The 21918-nt window shown below is 41.9% G+C and overlaps 1 protein-coding gene across 1 annotated transcript in view; it reads left to right on the top strand.

Annotated features, from left to right (window-relative positions):
* The window catches only part of TMEFF2 (transmembrane protein with EGF like and two follistatin like domains 2), a 166471-nt gene extending 145769 nt beyond the window's left edge, over positions 1-20702 (top strand). Inside the window, exons 8-10 of the mRNA XM_034785203.1 lie at positions 10817-10940; positions 13915-14073; positions 20371-20702. Coding sequence (XP_034641094.1) covers positions 10817-10940; positions 13915-14073; positions 20371-20467 — 380 coding nt within the window. The 3' untranslated portion in view covers positions 20468-20702. The remainder of the gene's footprint in view (positions 1-10816; positions 10941-13914; positions 14074-20370) is intronic.
* Positions 20703-21918: the final 1216 nt, after the last annotated feature.

Below are 21918 nucleotides of genomic sequence, written 5' to 3'. Positions count from 1 at the left end.
TAAGAGGCAAAGATCTTACTATTTTTTCCAGTGAATTAGAAACCATCGTCTCAAACATAAAAAGTACTAAGTTATTTTTAAAACAGAAAATGGATGTTATCTTCAGTCCGGGGAACTCGTTTGCATGACAACCTTTAAAATGAATAAGTGACTGAGTCGTGCAAGTGTCTTTTGTGATTGAGAAAAGAGATGAATGCAATTTAACTCAGATGAATCCATTTTTTTCCCACTTGGTAAAATTAATAATATCAGGGTGGTATTTATTACACGGTTTTCAGGGAGCTGCATATGGAAGGACGTGATAGGCTAAACTGCATGCCTAGTGTGACTCCACTGAAGCCATTGAGTTACTCTTGGGTGAGTTTGGCCCCATGTTGTAACATGCTGTTGAGGGGAGGTTTTCAAAGGCACAGGCGGCATTTCGGTGCCCAACTGCCATTGACTGTCAATGGGAGTGGGTTCCAAACCTCCATTTGTTTCTTTGGAATCTCTCTCCCTTTAAAGCCAATTCTTCAGGCCAATGTCCAGCCCAAGTAGCACCCTGGATGCAGGGGAGGTGGAGGAAAAGGAATCTTCTTTCCAGAGCAGCAGAACAATGATAGAGCTGCTCCATGGAATATGTTGGCCTCAGGAGCCTTCTGCACCTCTGCCATAGCAACAAGACCATACAAGAATGACACCTCTGGCTGCAGTCCATGCCTGTCTCCTTCACGCTGCCATGCAGAGAGCTTCCACACATGGGACTCCGTGTCACACAGGGTGTGTGCCTCTATGCATGCCCCCTTCAAATTCTGCCCCACCTTCATCACCCTTCAGAGTAGAACTTCACTGGTTCTGCGGAACCCTTCATGGTCACAGGGTCAGGATTTGCAACATTTTAAGAGAAGTGGAACACCCAGTAAACAGTTAGTTAGTTTACTAGAGGTGGGACATGAATGGCCATTAGTGACTAAATCGTTTCCTATTGAAATATGGTCTGTTCGTTGGAAGCACTAATCAGATGAGGGAGTCCTGCTGTGTGCAGCACAAACTTGAACAAAGGAAATATCTGCCTCAGGGCCGGCTTTAGGCCGATTCGCCCGATTCCCCGGAATCAGGCCCTGCGCCTTAGGCGTCTTTTTAATTTTTTTTACTCATCCTGGCGGCGGTCCACTCCGGGGTCTTCGGCGGCCCCGCTCCCCTGGCCAGAGCGCCAGCCAGAGTGCGGCAAGCCCCGCGACTCCATAACCCCGGCTGGAGCGCTGCAAGCCCTATGGCCCCGCTCTCCCGGCTGGAGCTCCGGCCAGGGCACAGCAGCCCCGCGGCCCCTCTCCCCCGGCTGGCAATCCGAAGTGCTGCCGAAGACTGGGAGCGCCGCCTAGTGAGTACAAGCCCCAGGAATCGGGCCCCACACTTGCTAAAGCCGGCCCTGATCTGTTTGTTCCATCAGAGCCAGTGCTTTGTTGTGAACTCTAGGTTCTTATATTGCTTCTGTCACCTTGCCATCTGAGCACCTCATGTGCCTGGGAATTCTGGGTAGCTCTGCCATTAGTAGCACACATGTAGCAAAATTATTTAATGGCCCAGCTCTGCTAGGTGCAGAGTGCTCTCAACTGCTGTTGAAGTAAACAGAAGAAACCCCCCTAAAACAGTCATGAATTATCAGCGACAGGGGATTTGAGCCTAAGTGGCATCATTGCCCCACTCCTTCTGCCCATGCAGTGCAGTGGATTTCTTTGGGTTGTGGGGGCATGGCCAGGAGGGAGCTGCGCTGGGGAAGTGCTACAGCACCATTCCCCCCGGCAGATGCATAGCCACAGGAAGGAATGCTGATGCTGAAAGAATCATAGGGGAGTATCAAAGGATTTCCCTGTGGATATATCAGCAATGTTGGCCCTGCCCCTTCGCCCCAGTCCTTGTAACCTTTCCACGTAACTATGACCATCCCGTGAGTTTTTCCACAGGATGGCATGCTCTGGGTGGGCCTTACAAGCTAACTTTAGCTCTCTAGTCATTTCCGTTGCCTTCTTCTAAACTCCTTTGACAAATTTCTAATCGTGAAGTGCCCAGAGCTGCAGGCAGTAATCTTGGTGCCATCTCACAACAGATGCACTGAGAAGAAATATCATTATGCTGCTCTGTGACGTTGTGCCTCGTGTATGCTGCTCAGCACCGCATTGGCTTTTCTTTCTCCCTTCAGAAGAAATGTCTGAGTGGAAGTGGATGCTCTGCTCCTTCCTCCTACCCCTTGGCACACACAAACATATGCACACACACCGTAATTTGACCGTACTCACGCATTGTCTTCGATGCTTGTCTAATCTGAATTACACACTGCTTAACCATGTCTCTCATTCAGAGAAGGAGAGGTGGGAATTCTTCCATGTAGGCTTTGGTGCATATCCTTGGACACATTTCCGAAAGGGATAGAGAAGTTTTAAGCAAGTAGAACCAACCCAGTTAGGAAAGCAAGAGAGAGTCCCTTTTCCCACATTTAAATCCTCAGAAAACGTGGTTTGTGAGGAGTTGCCACTTCAGTACCAATGTACTCTGATGTAAATTTGACTGACCTCAACGGCATTTGAAGTGTTGTGTTGTTATTATATAAGTGAATTCTTCTTCACATTGTCTCCAGTGAGATAGGCATCAAAATAGCTTTAACTGAATATTTGGTATTGTGTCTTCAGTTACCATCCCATATTATGTCTACCCAACTATGCAATCTCCAAAAATGCAATCTCGCCCCTCTCGTGTCCATTCAGAATAGTACTACAAAGATCATTTTCCTAACCCATCTCTTCAAATCCCTCCATTAGCTGCCTCTTCATTACGGCATCAAACATAAGCTGCTTGTCTTCATTTCCCTGGCCCTAAACTGCCTGTCTCCACCTACCTATCATATGTTAATCATTATTGAAAGGTCGACTCCTGCCTCTTACGACCCAGGATGCCAGCCTAAAACACTCCTTTGCCATGTTGTCTACCGAAAACTTAGGCTGCTGCTATCCTTAGTCCACTGTCTGTCAACCTGGCCACTTGCCTCATTGTTTCTTGTACTCTCCTGTCAGTAACAACCAGTTATCTCATGTTTTATATTTGGATTGTAAGCTCTTTGAGACAAGAACCATCTTCTTGTTCTGTATTTGAACATGCCTAGCACAACAGAGTCTTGGTCTAGGACTGCAGCTCTTAGATGATATGATAATACAAATAATTAATAATAATTTTGAAAGCCCTTGCTGGGGAATTTCCATTTTACAGTAGTGGTAGAGCACAAAGCTTAATCTTTTTACTTAAGCCAACATTATCTATTAATTGAGTGCCAATACTGCGCGCTGCGCTCTAGGAAACAGAGAGAATGACATGAAACTCTATAACCTAAGGCACTGATCTTGCATGTTCTTAATCACATAATAAGTCTCATTGATTGAGATGGGACTATTCATATAATGTAGGATTAGACTGTTCTCAAACATATACAATTCCCACTTTGCCAGATTTTTGTCTGTTCCATCCAGAGTAGCTCATTTGACATGAATGGAGTTATTCCAAATTTTCTCTGGTGTGACTGAGATTTAAATCTAGCCCATTGAATTCAAAGGAAGTTTAGGGACTGTGAAGACTGCAGGATCAGGATTTAGATTGCATTTTCTCTGTCCTGTGTAGAGTATGCTCCTGTTCTTAGATAAATTCTTTCTTCATTTGTATCTCAGCTTGTATTAAGAGTTTTACATGAGATTACAATGTAATAAAACAATGTTTATTAGCTTCAAAATATGTGTGCATAGATACAGATGTATAGTTAGACTGAAATTAACAAAGTAAAAAGAATACTAAATAATTTTTTAATGAGATGAAATCAACATGTCCTTAAACATACATATTAAGGAACATAGACCAGATATCTGTAAATGGATGTCGCTTATTTAACATTTTCTAAGAAATTCCTTCAGTGGAAACAAGGTCTCTAAGACAAGCCATCTATTATTACATCATAGATTAATTTCCATTTTAATAGTCCTATTGTGCTAGGCACTGTTCAAATACAGAACAAGAAGATGGTTCTTGTCTCTTACAATCAGAATATAAAACACGAGACAACTGGTCGATACTGACAGGAGAATACATGAAACAATGAGGCAAGTGGCCAGGTTGACAGTCAGTGGACTAAGGATATCAGCAACCTGACATGTAACAGTATTGCATATTATCACATCAGGTCAAAATATTCTATTTATTTTTATGTTTATATTAAAAACCAGGATGCCAGCCTAAAATTGAGTAGCTGCTACACCTCTACCCCGATATAACACTGTCCTCGGGAGCCAAAAAATCTTCTTGTAGGTGAAACCGCGTTATATCGAACTTGCTTTGATCCACCGGAGTGCGCAGCCCCAGCTCCCTGGAGCACTGCTTTACCGCGTTGTATCCGAATTCGTGTTATATCGGGTCACGTTGTAGAGGTGTACTTAGTACAGATTGAAACATTTTATCTTATTTTCTAGATCAAAGTGTCTCCCATTTGTGTTGTAATGAAACAGATTGATGCTTTGACAGTTTCAGTAAGAAAATAAGTTAAGCACTCGATGACGAATTAGACAAGCAGCTGTTTTCGGTATCCTAGAAAAATAATTCCAGGTTAACACAAGGATATTGAAAACAGCTGCTTCTCATATTAGTACACTGAGAACTTATCTTCTTTTCATGTTGAAAGTGTCAATTGTCAGTCTGTTTCATTACAACACAAACAGGAGACCTTTTCAACAAGAAAAGAAGATGAGCATCTATCCTTAGTGATTTTAGAAGTAAAACAATGCCATTTTATGATCTGTGAGTAGTACTGCATAATATGGCATCACTTGACATGGTATGACACATCGTGTTATGCACTTCTAGCACTGACATGTCATGAAAATTGTCAAAATAATACAAATACTGTGAAAGTGAAAAAACCTAACATAAAATAAATATTGAAATGAAAAATTCATTTTTAAAATAGAATTTTGAATTTTTCCAAAATTAGTTTTTTAAGCCAAACATTTTGCTTCATGGGAAACTTCATTAAAATCAATACAATTTCATTAAAATGTTGGTTTTGTTGAAATGACATTTTCTGATGGAAAACTGTTTTGAAGAAATTTTCAAACCAGCTTTACTAATAAATTAGGTCTAGGGGGCAAATGTGATATTTCTTTTCAAAATAAAAAATTGAGGTATACTTCCAGATGTGTCAAGAATCACATATGCTCAGAGAAAGAAACTATTAATTCTACAAGCTGGATTTTCCTCTTTGGGCTTTCTGTTTTATTTCCATCTAAATTTGATCTTAGCAAATTTCAGAAAAAAGTATGAATTCCATTATTTGGATGAAAATAAAGCTTTCCTTACCACCTAGTTGTCTAATAAGGATATATATAGAATGCTTGATATTTGAAGATGCGCTATCAACCTTAATGTTACTGCAATTTAATAATCTTTGAACTCACATGTAGTATTGCTCTCTGCCAGAAAAAAAGAAGTATGACTTTAAATTTGAGCTTTGCTCTCTGTAGATGTGAGATTGGAGCTGAAGATGAGCTCCTCAGTTTAGTGATGTAATCTGATTAGTTTAAATATATGCCTGCAGTATCTGCTTTTTGAATAATCACAAATTATGCTGGGAAAACCCCGTTATTTCTTCTCCTGTGAGGCCTGGAGACCTGTTTTGCTCAGTTATAACCCCCTGGGTATCATAAAGTCTTTTTTATTTCATCAGTGGTCTAAATGTTAAAGAAAATGGCTTTGCTTTATGGGTCTTATTTCAGTAATTATTATTGAATGATGAACAGTGAACGAACCACACATGACAAATATTCGTCTCATTGCTTAATGCATCTCTGGAAGGTGCTTGGATAGAATTATGCTGTGGTAATGAGTATTAGAGCCTAGAAATGATTTTAAAAAAATAAAAGCACATTGCAATGTTTTGACGGTTTGGTTTTTTTTAATTGCACTGATTTTCGTAGCTCATCAATTCAAAATGAAACCGCTTTTAGTGAATACTTTATTTTTGGATTTGGGTCTCCTTGAGTCTGTAAAAATGAATCTTATTATCTGTGCAGTGAAAAAAAATTGGCAATACGTGGAGAAGGTGTAAGGTTTCCATGCAGGAGAAATATTCTGGTTGGGAAACAAAATGCTCCCATATCGCACAATTGTTAGAGAATTTGTTAAATTGTATGAACTCTGCTTTCATCCTGTTTGGGATACTCTTCTGTCTTTTGAATAACTTAAACTGCAGATCAAACTAGAAATGAGGTGTTCTACCATACTGTAGCTTTATGCTTGGTAAGATAAGGAAAGGAAATCTTAAGAGCTCAATATCTAACTGCTTTAGAGAAGACTCTAATCAACAAGAGGGACTGTAAATGATTCATTTCTAAATTTCATGGTTTCCTCCTGTCTGGATTAAAAGATAAAGCATTATATGGAGCATTCGTAAATCCTGGGCTATTCTATTTCTGATCCAGTCAAACATTCTCCATCATAGTATTACACTTATGGATTTACAAATTATTGGGCATAGGTTATATTTTGCAGTGTGTTAGGGGCTAGATGCACAATGTACTGTTTTTCACACAAGACATGACCAAACGAGGAGGGAAAAATCATTCCTTCTCCTATATGAAAGCTGATTGCCATCCCCTGTGCCCTGAAACCATGGAGAACTCTCCACAAGTTCAGGGATATACCTTTATCCACTTCCACCCTGGCCAGCACTGTTACATTTTCCCCAAAGGTAATGCAGGCTAAATTCCTCCCGGCAGCGTGAAGTCGTCCCCCACTCCTGCTTCAAAGGAGGTATCTACTGGTGGGGGAAGTCCTGGCATGGTAGTGCTGCCCATAAATCAGAGAGAAGCAGGGATCCTTGTGTTAGTAAGCTAGCCTGGGGCACAGGGCCACCACAGACAATTCTAGGCCATCTGCAAATTCCCCAATATCCACAAGGCTTGGAGGAAAAAAATGCTGCTCTGCGCTTTTTTTTTTTTTTTTATTTTATTTTTTGCAAGGACACAAACCTCATTCCATAACCGTGTTAGCAATGACTGAATCTCCGAATATAAACAATGGATATTAGCAATGGACACAGCTGGCCAGAGCTGAAAATGCTTCAACCTCAAGTTTAGACAGGACCCAACCATGTCCAGCACCGCAACATCTGACATGTCTTTCTACTAACAGGTGTATTTCTTACTGTAGCCAGGCTCAGGAGGGAACCTTGAGGAGTTTTTCTCCCATGAGGCCCACTGTGGCTGTTTTCCCTCAGAAGGGAGCAGTCTGGTCCATGCAAAGGAACTATGCATCATTATACCTAGTATCCCACAGTGTTTCACTACCAGCAGCCCTTCCACAGGTCAGACAGCTACATCACGATGAAGGGCTCAGTTAAGGGCCTAGATAGATGGGCTTGTATTAAAATATGTCTGTATGTCGTGGTGAACAGTGGCTAACAAAAAATGGGACAATAATGTAGCAGCTGCTCCCCATTGTATCCTCACACAGGAACTGCCCATAACCTACACAGCCAGGTAGGCTAATGCTGCTTATTTCAGTGTTAGATACCTCTCCATGGTTCTTATCACCCTGGTCAGGAGTATGGTAGCACAGCAACGAGTAAACTTCTCTGCCCAGCAGTAGAGAGCCTTTGAAAGATGTTGACACTGCAGGTACTCTGCACTGATACCACAACTGTTGCAAGTTTGTACCAGCCCTGCAGGCTTCATGTCTCTAGCCCTTCTTCCACTGCTGCAAATTCCGTGCTCAAGCAGGAAAAAGAAGGGCTATTTCTGCATCCTCAGCCTGGTGCACTATTTTTCACCCCCCCTTCCTATGGCTTTTCCTGCAGAAGGGGAGAATTTAGCCCTATATTCTGACATGGCCTTACAAAATCCTAAATATGAAAGAGGGCTTTGCATGTTCTAGCAATATCTATCTATAGTTTGGTCACTCCTCCAGGTTTTCCGGGATTGTGGTTTGCTTGTATCTCTTTTAAGATAAGGAAGAATATTCAACTTTATTAGTGCAAGTTGTGAAGATAGCAGAATTCTCTTTGGACAGTAGTGATGAGGAAAAATGCATTATGAAAAATTGAATCTTGGATCTGCTATACCTGTTTTTCCCAAAGGCAAGATAATACTTAAGCATACCTAATGCTAACTTGGCTGAGCTACAGAGCTGAACATAAATTATCATTGTTTTATTAAATCCAAGGAAAATGCAAATCTTTTGTTATTGCTTAAATTTATTTCTGTCAGTGTCAGATATCTATCATAAGATATATCCCTCCATTATTCGCTTGGTTTTTCTGGATAGAATTATTATTGTTGTTAAAATATATTTTAAAATATTTCTAGCATACTCCAATATTATTATCGTAGATGAAAATGCACAACAATGTAAATTTTTTTTAAAAATCAGCCTTAAGTGTTTCGTTAGGGCCAGAGTGAGCACAGTCTCTGTCCGAAGTACAAACACTTAGAGCTAGGCAGGAAATGGGTTTCCCATCCTGTGAATTTTTTTGAGATTTTGACATTTTTATCCCATCCCAAATCAGGACAAAAAGTCAAAATCTTGAAGATTTTTGTGAACCGAAAGCCTGAAAAAAAATTTGGATTGGATCAGTCAAAACATGTTGTTTTGATCATTTCAAGATATTTCATTTCAATTTTGACCTAATTTCTTTCTTTCTTTCTTTTTTTTTTTTTACTAAAAGTTAACTTAAATTTGGAAATAAAAATGTACTTCAAACTGAAAAAAAATGGAACTTTTTTGTTTCAAAAACATCAGAATGTCCCATTTTGACAAGTACTAAATTAGATGTTTAAACAATTAAAACTTTTTTTTTCCAAAACGGGAAATTTATTGAGAATGAGCCTTTCCTGCAAACAGTTTCACTTTTGACAACTCAGCATTTTCTGACTAAAAAGCATTTCATCGGAAAATTCCCAGCCAGCTCTCTAAAAGAGAGTCCACCACTTTGCATTTTTTAGTCTGCTGATCCCAGTGCACCTGGCCTGCTGTGTAAACCTGGGCAACTGGGGATTGGGCTGTGTCTTTTCCATGCCCCTTTCGTCTGATTCCTCCCTTCCCCTCCTAGCCTTTTGGGGTACGTTTACACTGCAATAAAAGACCCACGGCAACAAATCTCCGGGCCTGGGTCAACTGATTTGGGCTCATAGGATTCACGCCACAGGTTAAAAATAGCAGGGTAGGGGTTTGGGCGTAGGCTGGGGAAATCTGGCAAGGGCGGGTGGTTACACTGTAGCACAAGTCCAGGTCAGTTGAGCCCAGCTCTGAGACTCGCCAACAGGTGGGAGGTGGTTGTAGTGTAGACATATCACTTGGTATGACCTTGGGCTCCATCATGTGTAGATCCTGCCTTTGTGTCTGGCCTTGCATAGGGGACATTGAGGGAGAATGTTCTCTCTCTCTCTCTCTCTCTCTCCACACCCATGCCAGGGCCAGATAATCTGCCATTCGACATATTAAAAAAAAAGTACAGATATAAGTCTATGAAGTATGCGTCGAAATCCCTAAGCCAGATAGGACAGCTTTGAATGTATTTATCAAGTGTAGTTAACAGTTGATGTTCTACCAAATGAGAGTGAGTATATTGCAGATGGTGCTTAGGCATTTAAACACATTATGTAAATGTTAAACATAGACCCATTTCAACCTAAATTCATATTTGGAGCTTTCAATTTACTGGCAACATTGGGGTAAATATTTTCTTTGATTCATATGTTCAGTGCCCATCTAATGCTTGTGGAAATATACCTGTGCACATTGCAGGAGACTATATAATAATGTTGTATGTCTCATCCGAGGATCTCAAAGCACTTTATGAGTATTAAACAATTTATCCTCCCAAGCCCCACTACAGAAGAAGGGATCCCATTTTGCATCTGTGGAATCTGAAGCACAGAGTTGTTAAGCAACATGCCCAGTGTCGCACAGAAAGTCTGTGACAGAACTGAGAATAAAAACCAAGATTTTTAAGTCCTAGTCCTGTGCTTTAGCCACAAAACCATCCATCTCACTCAGTGTATTCCACTGAGCATAGAATCACAGGATTAGAAGGGACTGCAAGGGTCATCTAGTCTAATTCCCTGTCAAGATGCAGGATTTGTTGTGTCTAACTGTCCATCCAGCCTCCTTTTGAAAATCTCCAGTGAAGGAGCTTTCACAACCTCCTTAAGCCTTCTGTTCCATTGTCCTACTGTTCTTACAGTTAGGAAGTTTTTCCTGAGATTTAGTCCAAATCTGCCATGCTGTCATTTAAACTCATTCCCTCTTGTCCTGCCCTCTGTGGCAAGAGAGAACAATTTTTCACCATCTCTTTTATGGCAGCCTTTCAAGTATATCAATGTCCAGATTCTTCCTAGCCCCGCATGATTCTGAGGAGAGAGAATTTAAAGGATAACAGATATTATTGGACATTTTTCATGGAATATTTTGTAATCAATTTTTTTTAAAAACAGTAAAATTAGGTTTTCTGGCAAAACAGCGCAAAAACCTAAAGGGAATTAGATAAGCAAAAGAATTGCAAAATAGCTTACAAAACTCTGCATCTATGCTAGGTGGTTCCTCTCTAATATTATTCCTGTTTAAGTATAGATTTCTGGGTTGCAAGATCATTTCAGTATTTCTCTTTCTTTTACAACTAAATAGGAGTCATTCACATCTTGCTCTTTTGAATTTTTCCTATATTGTATCTTGAGCACTTAATGCCATGTTTCTTCTCACCTCCCCTTACCACATGCTTCCATGTTGATGTTCTTTTCACCTGTGTTCACAGAGAATGCAAATAAACTGGAAGAAAGTGCCAGAGGGATCTATACTCCTTGTCCAGAACACTACAATGGCTTCTGCATGCATGGGAAGTGCGAGCACTCTACTAATATGTTGGAACCATCTTGCAGGTAACACTTTTCTTCCAGAGCAGGTGGTGATAAACTGAAGATGTAGAGTTGCTAATATGTGTAATCAAGATGAGGGGGGGAATAATTATTACCAAAAACCCTTGTATGATGAAGCACCTTGGACCTAAATTATGCAGCAGAATTGCCCTGAATTATGCCGCAATGTCAATCGATTATAAAAACGTGAAATAACCTTAAGGCATATTTAAATATTTTTTTAAAATGCACCACAAAGTGCAAGCGTAGCCAATGGGTGCTTTTCCTTGACTTGTAGCACTGAAATCCAGTATTCCCTGATATTTTCACAATGAGCAAACCTTAAAAAGTGAAGAACTGCGTGAAAGACAACTTTTTACAGCTTTGTGTGCAAGGTGACTTAGAAAGAGGCTTGGGCAGGGAGGATGAGTGGTGGTTGAAGCATCTCCCAGGCTTGCCTTTAGCAGTGATTGAGGTGATTAGGATTTCACTTCAGCAGTTCTTGCTCCCATCATATTCACTTGGAGGAAGTATGGAGATGAAGTGCGCATTTGCTGCAGCTGTTGTTTTGAGGCATACAAGACGGAGATTGGAGATCAGGCAGTTCCTTGGAAGCTCTGCATGGAGGGTACCTGCTCCTGCAAATCTCCCCTAGATCCTGTGGTCCATTTTGCCCTTGGCTGCCCGGCTTCTCCATTCTTCCACGCAGCCACACATTATCCTCTCCTGGTTCCAAGGGTTAGAGGTGGGGGCATGTAGAGGCTGTTGCATGTCTCCCCTTACTCTAGCCTGGAGCACAAAGCTCAGTGGCCACCACCACCATCTCTAGGACAAGGTCCAGGCAAACTCTCCAAGTCTCTTAAAGTTGCTAGTGCCATTGACCTGAAAGGTTTCCCTTGTGATGCCTCCCCGTTCCACTGCCAGCAGCACCGGAGCCGGCCCAGGGGAACAACTAAACTCCCCTTTGTGGGAAATCAGACAGGGAAGAAGGTAGCAGGACGGGGAAACAGCGAGGAGAGAAGCAGACTTTGTGTGGCAGTGGGCAGAATAAACAGGGATTTTAGTGGCAATTGAACAAATAGGTAAATTATGTGTTCATTTGCAGGGCCTTCAGTGGGTAATCTGTGTCTAAGTCCAGCGCCAGATGAGCTGTACCCCAGCAAGGGAAAAGTATCAAACATGGGTTATTTTTGGCATTCTCATCCCAAAGCACAGGGAGTTCTAGCATCATAGAGGATTTGGGGATCTCCAGGAAGGGTCTCAGCACCATCTCCTTCCACTGAGGTCAATGAGAGTTGAGGGCACTTGGGCCCAGTCAAGAGGGACACCACAGCTGTCAGGATTTGGCCCTATAGCCTCCGGTGACAAGTTTATCCCTAAGACTTCGTTGCACATTAGCAAGTAAAACATTCTGGCCTGACTCCTGTGCCACACTGTGACCACTTTGCATTGCTATGGTACAAAGAAGACCTAGACCCAGCAGGCCTGACCCCCAAGGATCTCGCCTGCATAGGGATGTCCTAGGACAAGAGCCACCAGAATTACTCCTCCCACCTCTCTTATTGCCATAGGGGAGTGTTGCTGTAAGAAAGAGCACGGTTGTGGCTAGGGTGCCCAGATGTCCCAATTTTATAAGGACAGTCCTAATTTTTGGGTCTTTTTCTTATATATGCTCCTATTACCCCCCACCCCATCCCAATTTTTCACACTTGCTGTCTGGTCACCCTAGTTGAGGCTTCCCTGAGTCCCAGTGATCCCCGTCTGCCCCACAGCTCGTTGGCAGCATCAGCAGCTAGTGCAGCTGACAGCTGCATTCAGGAAGCTCTGACCTATGCCTGGGGACCACCTGGTGCAGAGCAGTGCCAAGATTGGGGTAGCACAAAGGCCAGTATTTAGATCTGAAACCAGATAAATGCAGCTTGGACATACGGCACACATTGTTAGTAGTGCGGGTGATTAGCATTGGAATGAGCTACCAAGGGAAGTGGCAGATTCTCCATCTCTCGCGGTCTTCAGATCCAGACTGGAGGCTTTTCTGGAAGATATGCTTTAGCCAAACACAAGTTATTGGGCTCAGTCCAGGGGTAACAGGATGAAGTGTAATGGCCTGTGATAAACAGGAGGTCAGACTAGATAGCCTAATGGTTGGTCCCTTGTGTCCATAAACACTATGAATCTATTGGCTATTCCCTCTGTGGAGAAGAGATCTAGGAGCCAAGGAGACTGCTGCGGCCTTAGGGCTAGGGTGACAATAGAAGTTGTAAAGCACGAACTTGGTGGTGCAGCGGGTGCCTGTTTTCCCCTCCCCCGGCTCCTGACGAACGGGCCTGGTGCATGGTCCAAACATTCGGGCACTGTGGGGTGTGTAGGATTTTGCCTTGTATGGGAAGTATGGGAAAAACAATAGCCAAAGAGTAAAAGAAACTGTCCTAGAGGCAACCCAGTGTCATCAAAACCAAATCTTTTCCCAGACAAACATGTCGGCGTAGGTTGATGAAAAATGTTAATTAAACCAATGCATGGCTTACCTGTGAATCCAAGGAAAAAGCAAGTATCCCTGCACAGCCCTCAGCTTTTCAGGATTGTCATTTATTTCTCCTACCCTTTGTCTATCTTGTAGCCTGGAAGCTCTTTGGGGCAGGGGCTGTCCTTTACTGTGTGTGTGCTTAGCACAATAGGGTCCTGATCTAGGGTGAGGTCTCTAGGTGCTCCCCTGATCCAAATAGTCACCACATTTAAGACATTCAAGTATCTATGTATCTCATTATTCTAGCCACTTAGTGTTTGTGAGATAAAAGCAGTCCTTGCGTAACCTGGAAGTATAATCTACATCCCTTTTTAAAAAAAAAAAACAAAAAAAAAACCCATACAGTGTCTGCCAAGCAGTACTTTCACACACAGAGCCTTCCTCTCAAGTTCTAATCAGGGGCATAGTCTGTCCCTCTGCTAAAAGGGATGCAGGATGTCTAAGTAACAGGATAAACATCTTTCATTGCAGGTGTGATGCAGGCTACACTGGACAACACTGTGAAAAAAAGGACTACAGCGTTTTATATGTGGTTCCAGGGCCAGTACGATTTCAGTATGTCTTAATAGCAGCTGTGATTGGAACCATCCAGATTGCTATCATCTGTGTTGTAGTCCTCTGCATTACAAGGTCAGTATCTCTATGTTTTTGCGATAGAAGAAAAGGGACTTTGTTTATACCCACTTGATTCTCCAATTACACAGACTAGTACATTTGCACTCGGATAACAAATCCCACTTAATTCACTGAAGTAGGAGAAAGAATTGTTTGGTCCCAGTGCTGATTTATTTATCATGACTGTATTTTCAGTACCAATTTAATCAGACTTAGATCACACCAGCACATATAGCAAATGAAGTTTCACATTCTGTATTCAGATGCTCGGATAAAATATTGTTCATATAAATAAAGGGAATATAAATGAGGCAACTGGATCAACAGTTACTAAAATAAATCTAGTTCTACCTGTGTATGTATTTCTAAAGAGCCCATCACTGTAGCTCCAGTCCAGCAGAGCACTTAAGCACAAGCATAACTTTAAGCCAACTGAAATTATTTTAATAAAGGGGACAGCACACGTGCTTAAAGTTATGCATGTGCTTCGGTGTTTTGCTGGATGGGGACCTAGATAAATATCCAGGTGTAATGTTGCATTTTTGTAAATAAAGAAGCAGCGCTTATTAGCATGGAAACTGGGGCCTCAAGGTAGTTCAGAATTAAAGTGCGAAGTGTCATCATTCTTCTCATGCCCACAAGTGCCACTGTACGTCCTCAGTGACCCAGTTTCATTGTTTCTGGAAGAGTTCAGAGTGAGCCCTGGCCGTTGAGTTTCTCCAGGCTTTTGTCAGAAATCACAAGGTGAAACTCATTCAGCCCTTGTACAGCTCCACCGATAAATCAGATTGAAAAGGAATTTACTTCTAAACAAAAGACAGGAAAATAAAACACAGGTATCATACCTCTATAGAAAATAAAAGCTCTAATATATCTCCGTATCAGTGTTGCACTGTCTGGTTAGAGGACAAGTGCAGCATTTGCTCCTGGAAAAGACAAAAAATGATTAATAAATCCTCCCCTGGCCTAAATGCATAAAGCAAAATCATCTGCTGAAGCTTTGAGCTGCTTTCTGGCCAAGCTGAGTCCATCAAGTCTACTACCCTTAACAGTAGATGCCAGAAGAGGCAATGGATTATATTAAAGTGGGTTACAGGGAACATGGAGATAATTCATACCAAAAAAAAGTGTACATAAAAAAGGAGATGGAAAAATAACTGATAAATGGGAAAATGCACCATATCATTTTCTTTTAGTGACTCTTATTTTTTTCACCTTCAGGCAACCTAGCAAGGTAGAGCATGTGAGCCGAGGAAAAGATATGAATCCTTCCTACTTAACAGATTTAGATAAGGATCTATGGTACTGCAATCTAGATAACATATCCCACTGATATTTTTAAAATGTGTTAGCACTTCCCCGCATGTTAATTTATAATTTTTGACCTTTTTCTATAGTGCATGTGATTATTGCAAAACAGCCTCCAAACCTCACTTAACAATTTGGGCTACATTTCAGATTCAGAGACCTAAGTGCCCTCAGAAAGGTACATGCAGTTTGCAACTTCCAAGTGTTCTGGTTGCAAATGCACATACGACTGTATGATTTGCACAGGTATGGTTTAGTGAACGTGAGTGTATTGGGTTGAACTCCAGGACATTCCAATGCATGAACTCTTCAATGTAGGAAACATAATAAAAATATGCCTAAAAATCCTTATATGAGAGAAGAAGTCAAACTGCTTAGACTGTCTTATGGCCAAATTCTCGGCTGGTGATTGATTAAGTTTCATCAGTTTGCACAAGCACGGAATTTGGATCTCCGTGTCTAAAACTTGAACGTGTGTGCCATTAGCCAATATTATTATTGCTAATCATTTATTTGTTACTATTATTAAACTCATGCATGTAGCACTGCAAATGCCTGTGGGGCTTTCCAAAGCTGAGCATTTCTGAGTGGCGCCCAGAGCCTCCAGCTCCCACTGACATTAGGAATCACAGTAGTGCTCAGAGTTGTTCAGGACTGAGCCCATAGTGAGACACTGTCTCCGCACCAAAGCTCTTCTGGCTTGACAGACAAGACAAGACAAAGACAGAACAGTGTAGATGAAGGAGGACTTGGAAATATAAGGTTATGCTCAGCATTGTCCTGTCTCTCAGCACTTTTCTTTACTGCTTTGTATTACTTAGTTATGACAGTTTACTTGTGCAAATAACTTGATTAAAAATGAATGGATTGTGTGCTTTGCCTGCTAGGATTACACGATCACTGACTCAAGCCATCCTGTGAGCCTCAGCTGGCTAGAAGGCAGGAGACCTGTGTCCTAGTTCCTAGTTTACATTATTTTAACGGGTATGTTCATAAATAAACATGGATCTCACACTGAGCGCATCACAAAGCTCGGTTTACTTCAGGTGGCTGAAGGAGTCAAGGACCAAGTGGCTTAACTTCAGCTCATCACTGAGTCTATAGAACCAGACTCTGTTCTGAACACAGCCAAGGACACTTCATCTGAGCCGGCCACAGGTAGCAGACACTTAGATCCCATATTGTACCATGTTTTACTAATTTTAGCAATTGGAGTAGTGGTACCTCAAGTTCCTTGGTACTGGTCACCTTTCTTAAAATAACTTTGTTCCCATTAGCTGGTAGTCATCTGGAGTAGAGGTTTCGCTTTGCATTATAGACTCACAACGTGTATATGTTTTCATTCAAGGAATTTGTTTCATAAAAGTAAGCCTAAGTTTCAAGTCACTCCAGTTGACTTTGGGCCCCATGACCACACGGTCATTATGTGAGTTCATTGTGGAGCGACCCTTCTGGATCCCACTGCTTCCAGCTGGTCCATCGCTTCCATCTAATACTCTGAATCCACTCTTGTGCTGAGAGATCCAGGTTTAGATCCACTGAGCAAAGGTCTTTTGTCCAATGCTAGCACCCCACCACTGCCACTCATCTGATCATCTGGCTGCCAACCCTCACAGAATCAATCCCTTTTCTCCCAGCCCAAATGCCCCTGTAGGCTATTTCTTTATTGTTAGAACTACTCAGAACCTCCGATTCCTCCCTTTCCTTGCTTCAGTCTCAGGTGCTGTGCCATATATTTGGTGGCTGCACAGACCAAACCTACATCTCTGGATTGCCCCTGGAAATATTCCAACTCTACCTAGTTACTTGTTAGTGACAGGATAAGGACCCAATTTTCAAATGTGGAGGCCTGAAGGCACATAAATCTATATTTAGCCACCTAAAGACCTGTTCAGCGCTTAGGTTTAAAAACAGGACCCTAATTCCTTTTTTCTTTTCTTTTCTTTTCTTTTCTTTTCTTTTACAGAAATTCTGAAATCTCTGTACCCACTCACCCTGTTTAAGGATTTAGGAGTGTTTCTATTTCCAGTTGTCTTTTTGCAGCTCACTATTTTTCTACTAATGCCCAAAATAAAAAGTGAATATATGTTTTAAGAGGATATTTTAACAAGGTGCTGGTCACCCCCGCACAGTCATCTAGGATCCTGTCATCCAGAGAATCAATGCTTTCACACACTTGTCTCTCAGCTAATAGCACTCTTTCAGCTCTAATTGTTAACTCACATTTTGGCTTTAGACTTGGTTATGGAGGTTATGCTAGTTTGTTTGGGGTTTGTTTTTGGTCTTTTAGTTAACGATCTCCACTTTTGTAGAGTGGAGTGGCCAGTGGTCAAAGGTCTAATGTCCGTATTCATTTTTTCTGATTGGTCAAGCATCCTTGATACCCCTGACCATTAAATTTTATTGATTCACTTGCAGATTCTAGGTGCACTGTGATTTAGTGGTTCCGTTCTTTCTGGCTTGAGAGATTCCAGAGATCATTCTTGTGGAATACTGCAAGGTCCTGTTTTGCCACCTCTCTTGTTCAGTGTGCACAAGAGGCTACTCTGGGCTATGAGGTGGTCAGTGAGCAGATGACATATAGCTCTGTGAATCAGTCCTAGGTTTGCTAACAATGGTGCCGTAGTTCATACAAAAGGTTTGCCAAGCTTCTCATGAACATGCAGCAAAGTCTGAGTTTGTAATGAAATCACAGTCCAGGCAAAGTCTGCATGGGTTTCATAATGAAAGGTTTGCCCTGTCCTTCTGAGAACCCCGGGAATATCGACTTATATTTCCAGTGATGCGGATAGCAGCCCGCCTTCCCTCTGTGAAAAGAACGGGGCGAAATTATGAGCATGATTATGCAGCCCTTATAACAGGAGCAGTCCCATTTAAAAGTGAGAGCAGTCAGGGCCGCAGCTTCAGCTGGCCTAAAGCCGTTGACCTCTGCGGAGCTCACCGATTGACCCCAGCTGAGGATCTGGCCCACATGGTATCAAACATTTATATCATCCTATTTTATACTTTTGGAAACTATTTAAAAATCTCTCTGCCAGTGCTGTTTTGTCCACAGAGATGTAGCCTTTCACTGGCAGTGCCACAGTTGGACATCAATTCTGTTCAATTAGAAGAAAAAAAAATCCTTCATACACAGCAACAAATGCTGCTTGATTTTCAGCTGGTACCAACATTTTATTGGGTTCTATTTTACTTCTAGAGCTGCGTTGGCTACAGAGATAAAGGCAAACATTCTAACCTGTCACTGTGACAAGGATATACAATACAGTTGGACTTTTCCATCTCAGTAGGGTCTCTTGATATTTTAGGTGCTTCTCTCTGTTAAGCCACTCAACAAGTGGCTTATAATGTAGAAGAAATTGCAAGTACTGTTGGAGAAATGCTAGTTGCATTTAGCGTGCAGAAAGTGGATGAACCCAGGGTTCTGGAGGGAAACTCTCTCTCTCTCTCTCTCCCCGCTCACCCTGTTTAAGGATTTAGGAGTGTTTCTATTTCCAGTTGTCTTTTTGCAGTTCACTATTTTTCTACTAATACTCCACATAAAAAGGGAATATAAGTTTTAAGAGGATATTTTAACAAGGCGCTGGTCACCCCCCTTTCCTGATGTTTCCATTGTAACTCCCCACTCTGCTGCATATAACTATTGGAAATCTTCACTCTTGGGACTGAAATTTCCTATGCTTGATCTTGAGTGAGACTGGGAATATTTTATAATCTTCTATTTAATGAAAAATTCTTCAGAAGAGCCCTTCCAGCAAAAACAGCATGTTGTTAAAAGTTGAAATGTGGCATGAAAATAGCCCTCACTGAGTGTACAGCCTTATAATGGGGTAAAACGGTTTGGCTTTTGCCATTATCCAAATGAAAATCCGATTCTGAGCATGTACAACGGAGTGTCTTTCTTGCCTAAGCTCTACAGTTATATGCAGCTAAGGAATGCGGTGTTGGGCAGGCATCCATACTAGTTGCTCTCTAATGGTGTGAGCACTCATAATTTCCATGGAAACCAATAGCCGCTGTTAGCGCCTCTAAAAAAAACAAAATCAGAGAATATATACTCCTCTGATCTGTCCAGGTCCACTTCCTAAATGTTTCAGGGATTTACGATGTCCAGTAAATGAATATGGGATCTTTCCTAGTCTAGCTCTTCCTACTGTTTCCTGAAAAGAGTTATATTAGTTAAGAAATAATATGTGACAGTTCAATTAAGGAATGTATTGTGTAGTACATGCTTATTACAAGGGGGCAGAGTTAAAGTTGTACTTGCAACCTTAACTTTGATATCACTTGTCTTATGAGTAAACCTTCGATTATGTCACAGAAGTCACGGAATCCGTGACTTCAGCTGACCTCCATGACAGGGCCTCCCCGCAGCTGCCCAGCCGCAGCAGACAGCAGGGGACTCCACAAAACTGCCCAGCTGCAGGGGACAGCGGGGAACTCCCCGGAGCTGCCCAGCCACGGTGGGTGGCGGGGGGACTCTCCGCAGCTGCCCAGCCACTCCAGGGGTGAGGGGACTCCACAGATCCCATTCCCCACAGCGGCAGGGGACCCCAGAGCTCCCACTGGCCACAGGGGTGGGGGACCCGGGAGCCCCAGCAGCAGTGGGTGCTGAACCCGCCTCCTCATTTTGTCAGGGATATTTTTAGTGAAAGTCAGGGACAGGTCACGGGCTTCCATGAATTTTTGTTTATTGCCTGCAACCGGTCCAGGACTTTTACTAAAAATATCCATGACAAAAACTTAGGCTTACTTATGAGTGCTTAACCGTGCAACCTTAGTTTTCTCTTCATTTAGTTTTTTGTATCGAGGTTGAAGTTTTTCACAGGAATGCAGAGAGCATGGCCCAATTGTTTTCTTTGCCACATTGTTTGGGAGGAAATCTAGTGACTGGGAGGAAGATCTGTTTCCTCTTCAGCTTCCCATCTTCACATTACCACCCAAGCCCTTTTGTTAAGCAAATGCCTCGCTATGATTTGTGTATTTTTTCCCCATTTCTTTCAGAAAATGTCCCAGGAGCAACAGAATCCACAGACAGAAGCAAAACACAGGGCACTACAGTTCAGACAACACAACAAGAGCATCGACCAGGTTAATTTAAAGAGTGCATGTTTCCACAATGGCAAATCTAACTGCAGAGAGCTTGGACTACAAAATACAGTATTATAGACAAAAGATTAAAACAAGATCTACACATGTTGCCTTGCATTTGTGGTAATCTACACCAATGAAAACATGTACTACAGCTATATTTGATTATGTATGGATATATTTGAAATAGTATACATTGTCTTGATGTTTTTCTGTAATGTAAATAAACTATTTATATCACACAATATAGTTTTTTCTTTTTCATGTATTTGTTATATATAATAAATACTCAGTGATGAGAAAAAAAATGGCCTTAAATTTGCTGTATCTTATAGCTGTGTATAATCTCGGGATATTATAAATGGACACCAACAAATATCTTTTCATATTCTAGTGGCACAGTATTAGCCTCTGCTGGACTCACTGGGTAGAGTTTTAAGTAAGTCCAATATCAAGGAAAATTATGATTATGGGAAAGATGAAGAATAGCTTACTCTATTCTGAGTAGGCATAAAATATTTCAGCTCCTGGAGTCAAATACATTTCATCAGCCTTATTCCCCGTTTCCATCCAGGAGTGAAAGTAAGCTGGTATGGCGTACCGGTAAGAAAGTGGCCGACGGTACACAGCCGATGTTAGAGCACTGCCGCGGCAGCACTTTAAGCACCATACTGGCAGGGCCACTGACCGGGGGGGCAAAAAGGGCAGCTGCCCCGGGGCCCGGCAATTTAAAAGGGCCCGAGACTCCCGGCAGCGGCTGGAGTCCCAGGCCCTTTAAATCACCAACAGAGCCCCCCCTTCCACCACCTTGCCCAGGACCCCGGCTGCCCTGCGTCCCAGTAGGTCCTTTAAGTTACATTCACTCCTGCCTCCATCTATACTCCCCCTCCCCCCCAAGAATAGGAGTCTTTGCCTTCAAAATTAAATCATAACTGAAGGGGAAATGGAAATTCTGTATAACCGTTACAGAAGGGCGGGGAGGATAATGTTTCTATTTGGAAAGGAATAAGGAAACTGTCAAGGTGAACCTAAAGCATACACATTGGTCTGGCATGCAGCAATCTTCAACTCTTGGTCACTGGGGTGAGTGAAAAATTGCTTCTTTTTGATGAATGAAAATTATTAGCTAAAAAAAGTTAATAATATAATCATAGCTGAATGCCAGAGCTGTTTGTTCCTCATGAACATGTTGTTATAATGTATTTTTCTTCAAGGAGAAGGTGAAAACCGCTAACAAAATATCTCATGAATAACTTTATGGATGATCCCACTCCATTACGTGTAATGGAACTCAGAGTATGATTATACCTCAGGAAAATAGGGAAATGCATTTGGTTGCACATCCATATGATGGACAAGATATTAAGTTATTCCCATGGCAGCTTGAGAGCCTCTGAGACTTACTTGTTCAGAAACCAACACTATTCTGCTTTGTTTTACAATGTGCGGGATTTTACAAAC

This window comes from Trachemys scripta, chromosome 11 (assembly GCF_013100865.1).
Source record: "Trachemys scripta elegans isolate TJP31775 chromosome 11, CAS_Tse_1.0, whole genome shotgun sequence".
NCBI lineage: Eukaryota > Metazoa > Chordata > Testudines > Emydidae > Trachemys > Trachemys scripta.
This window is presented reverse-complemented; position numbering and strand designations above follow the sequence as displayed.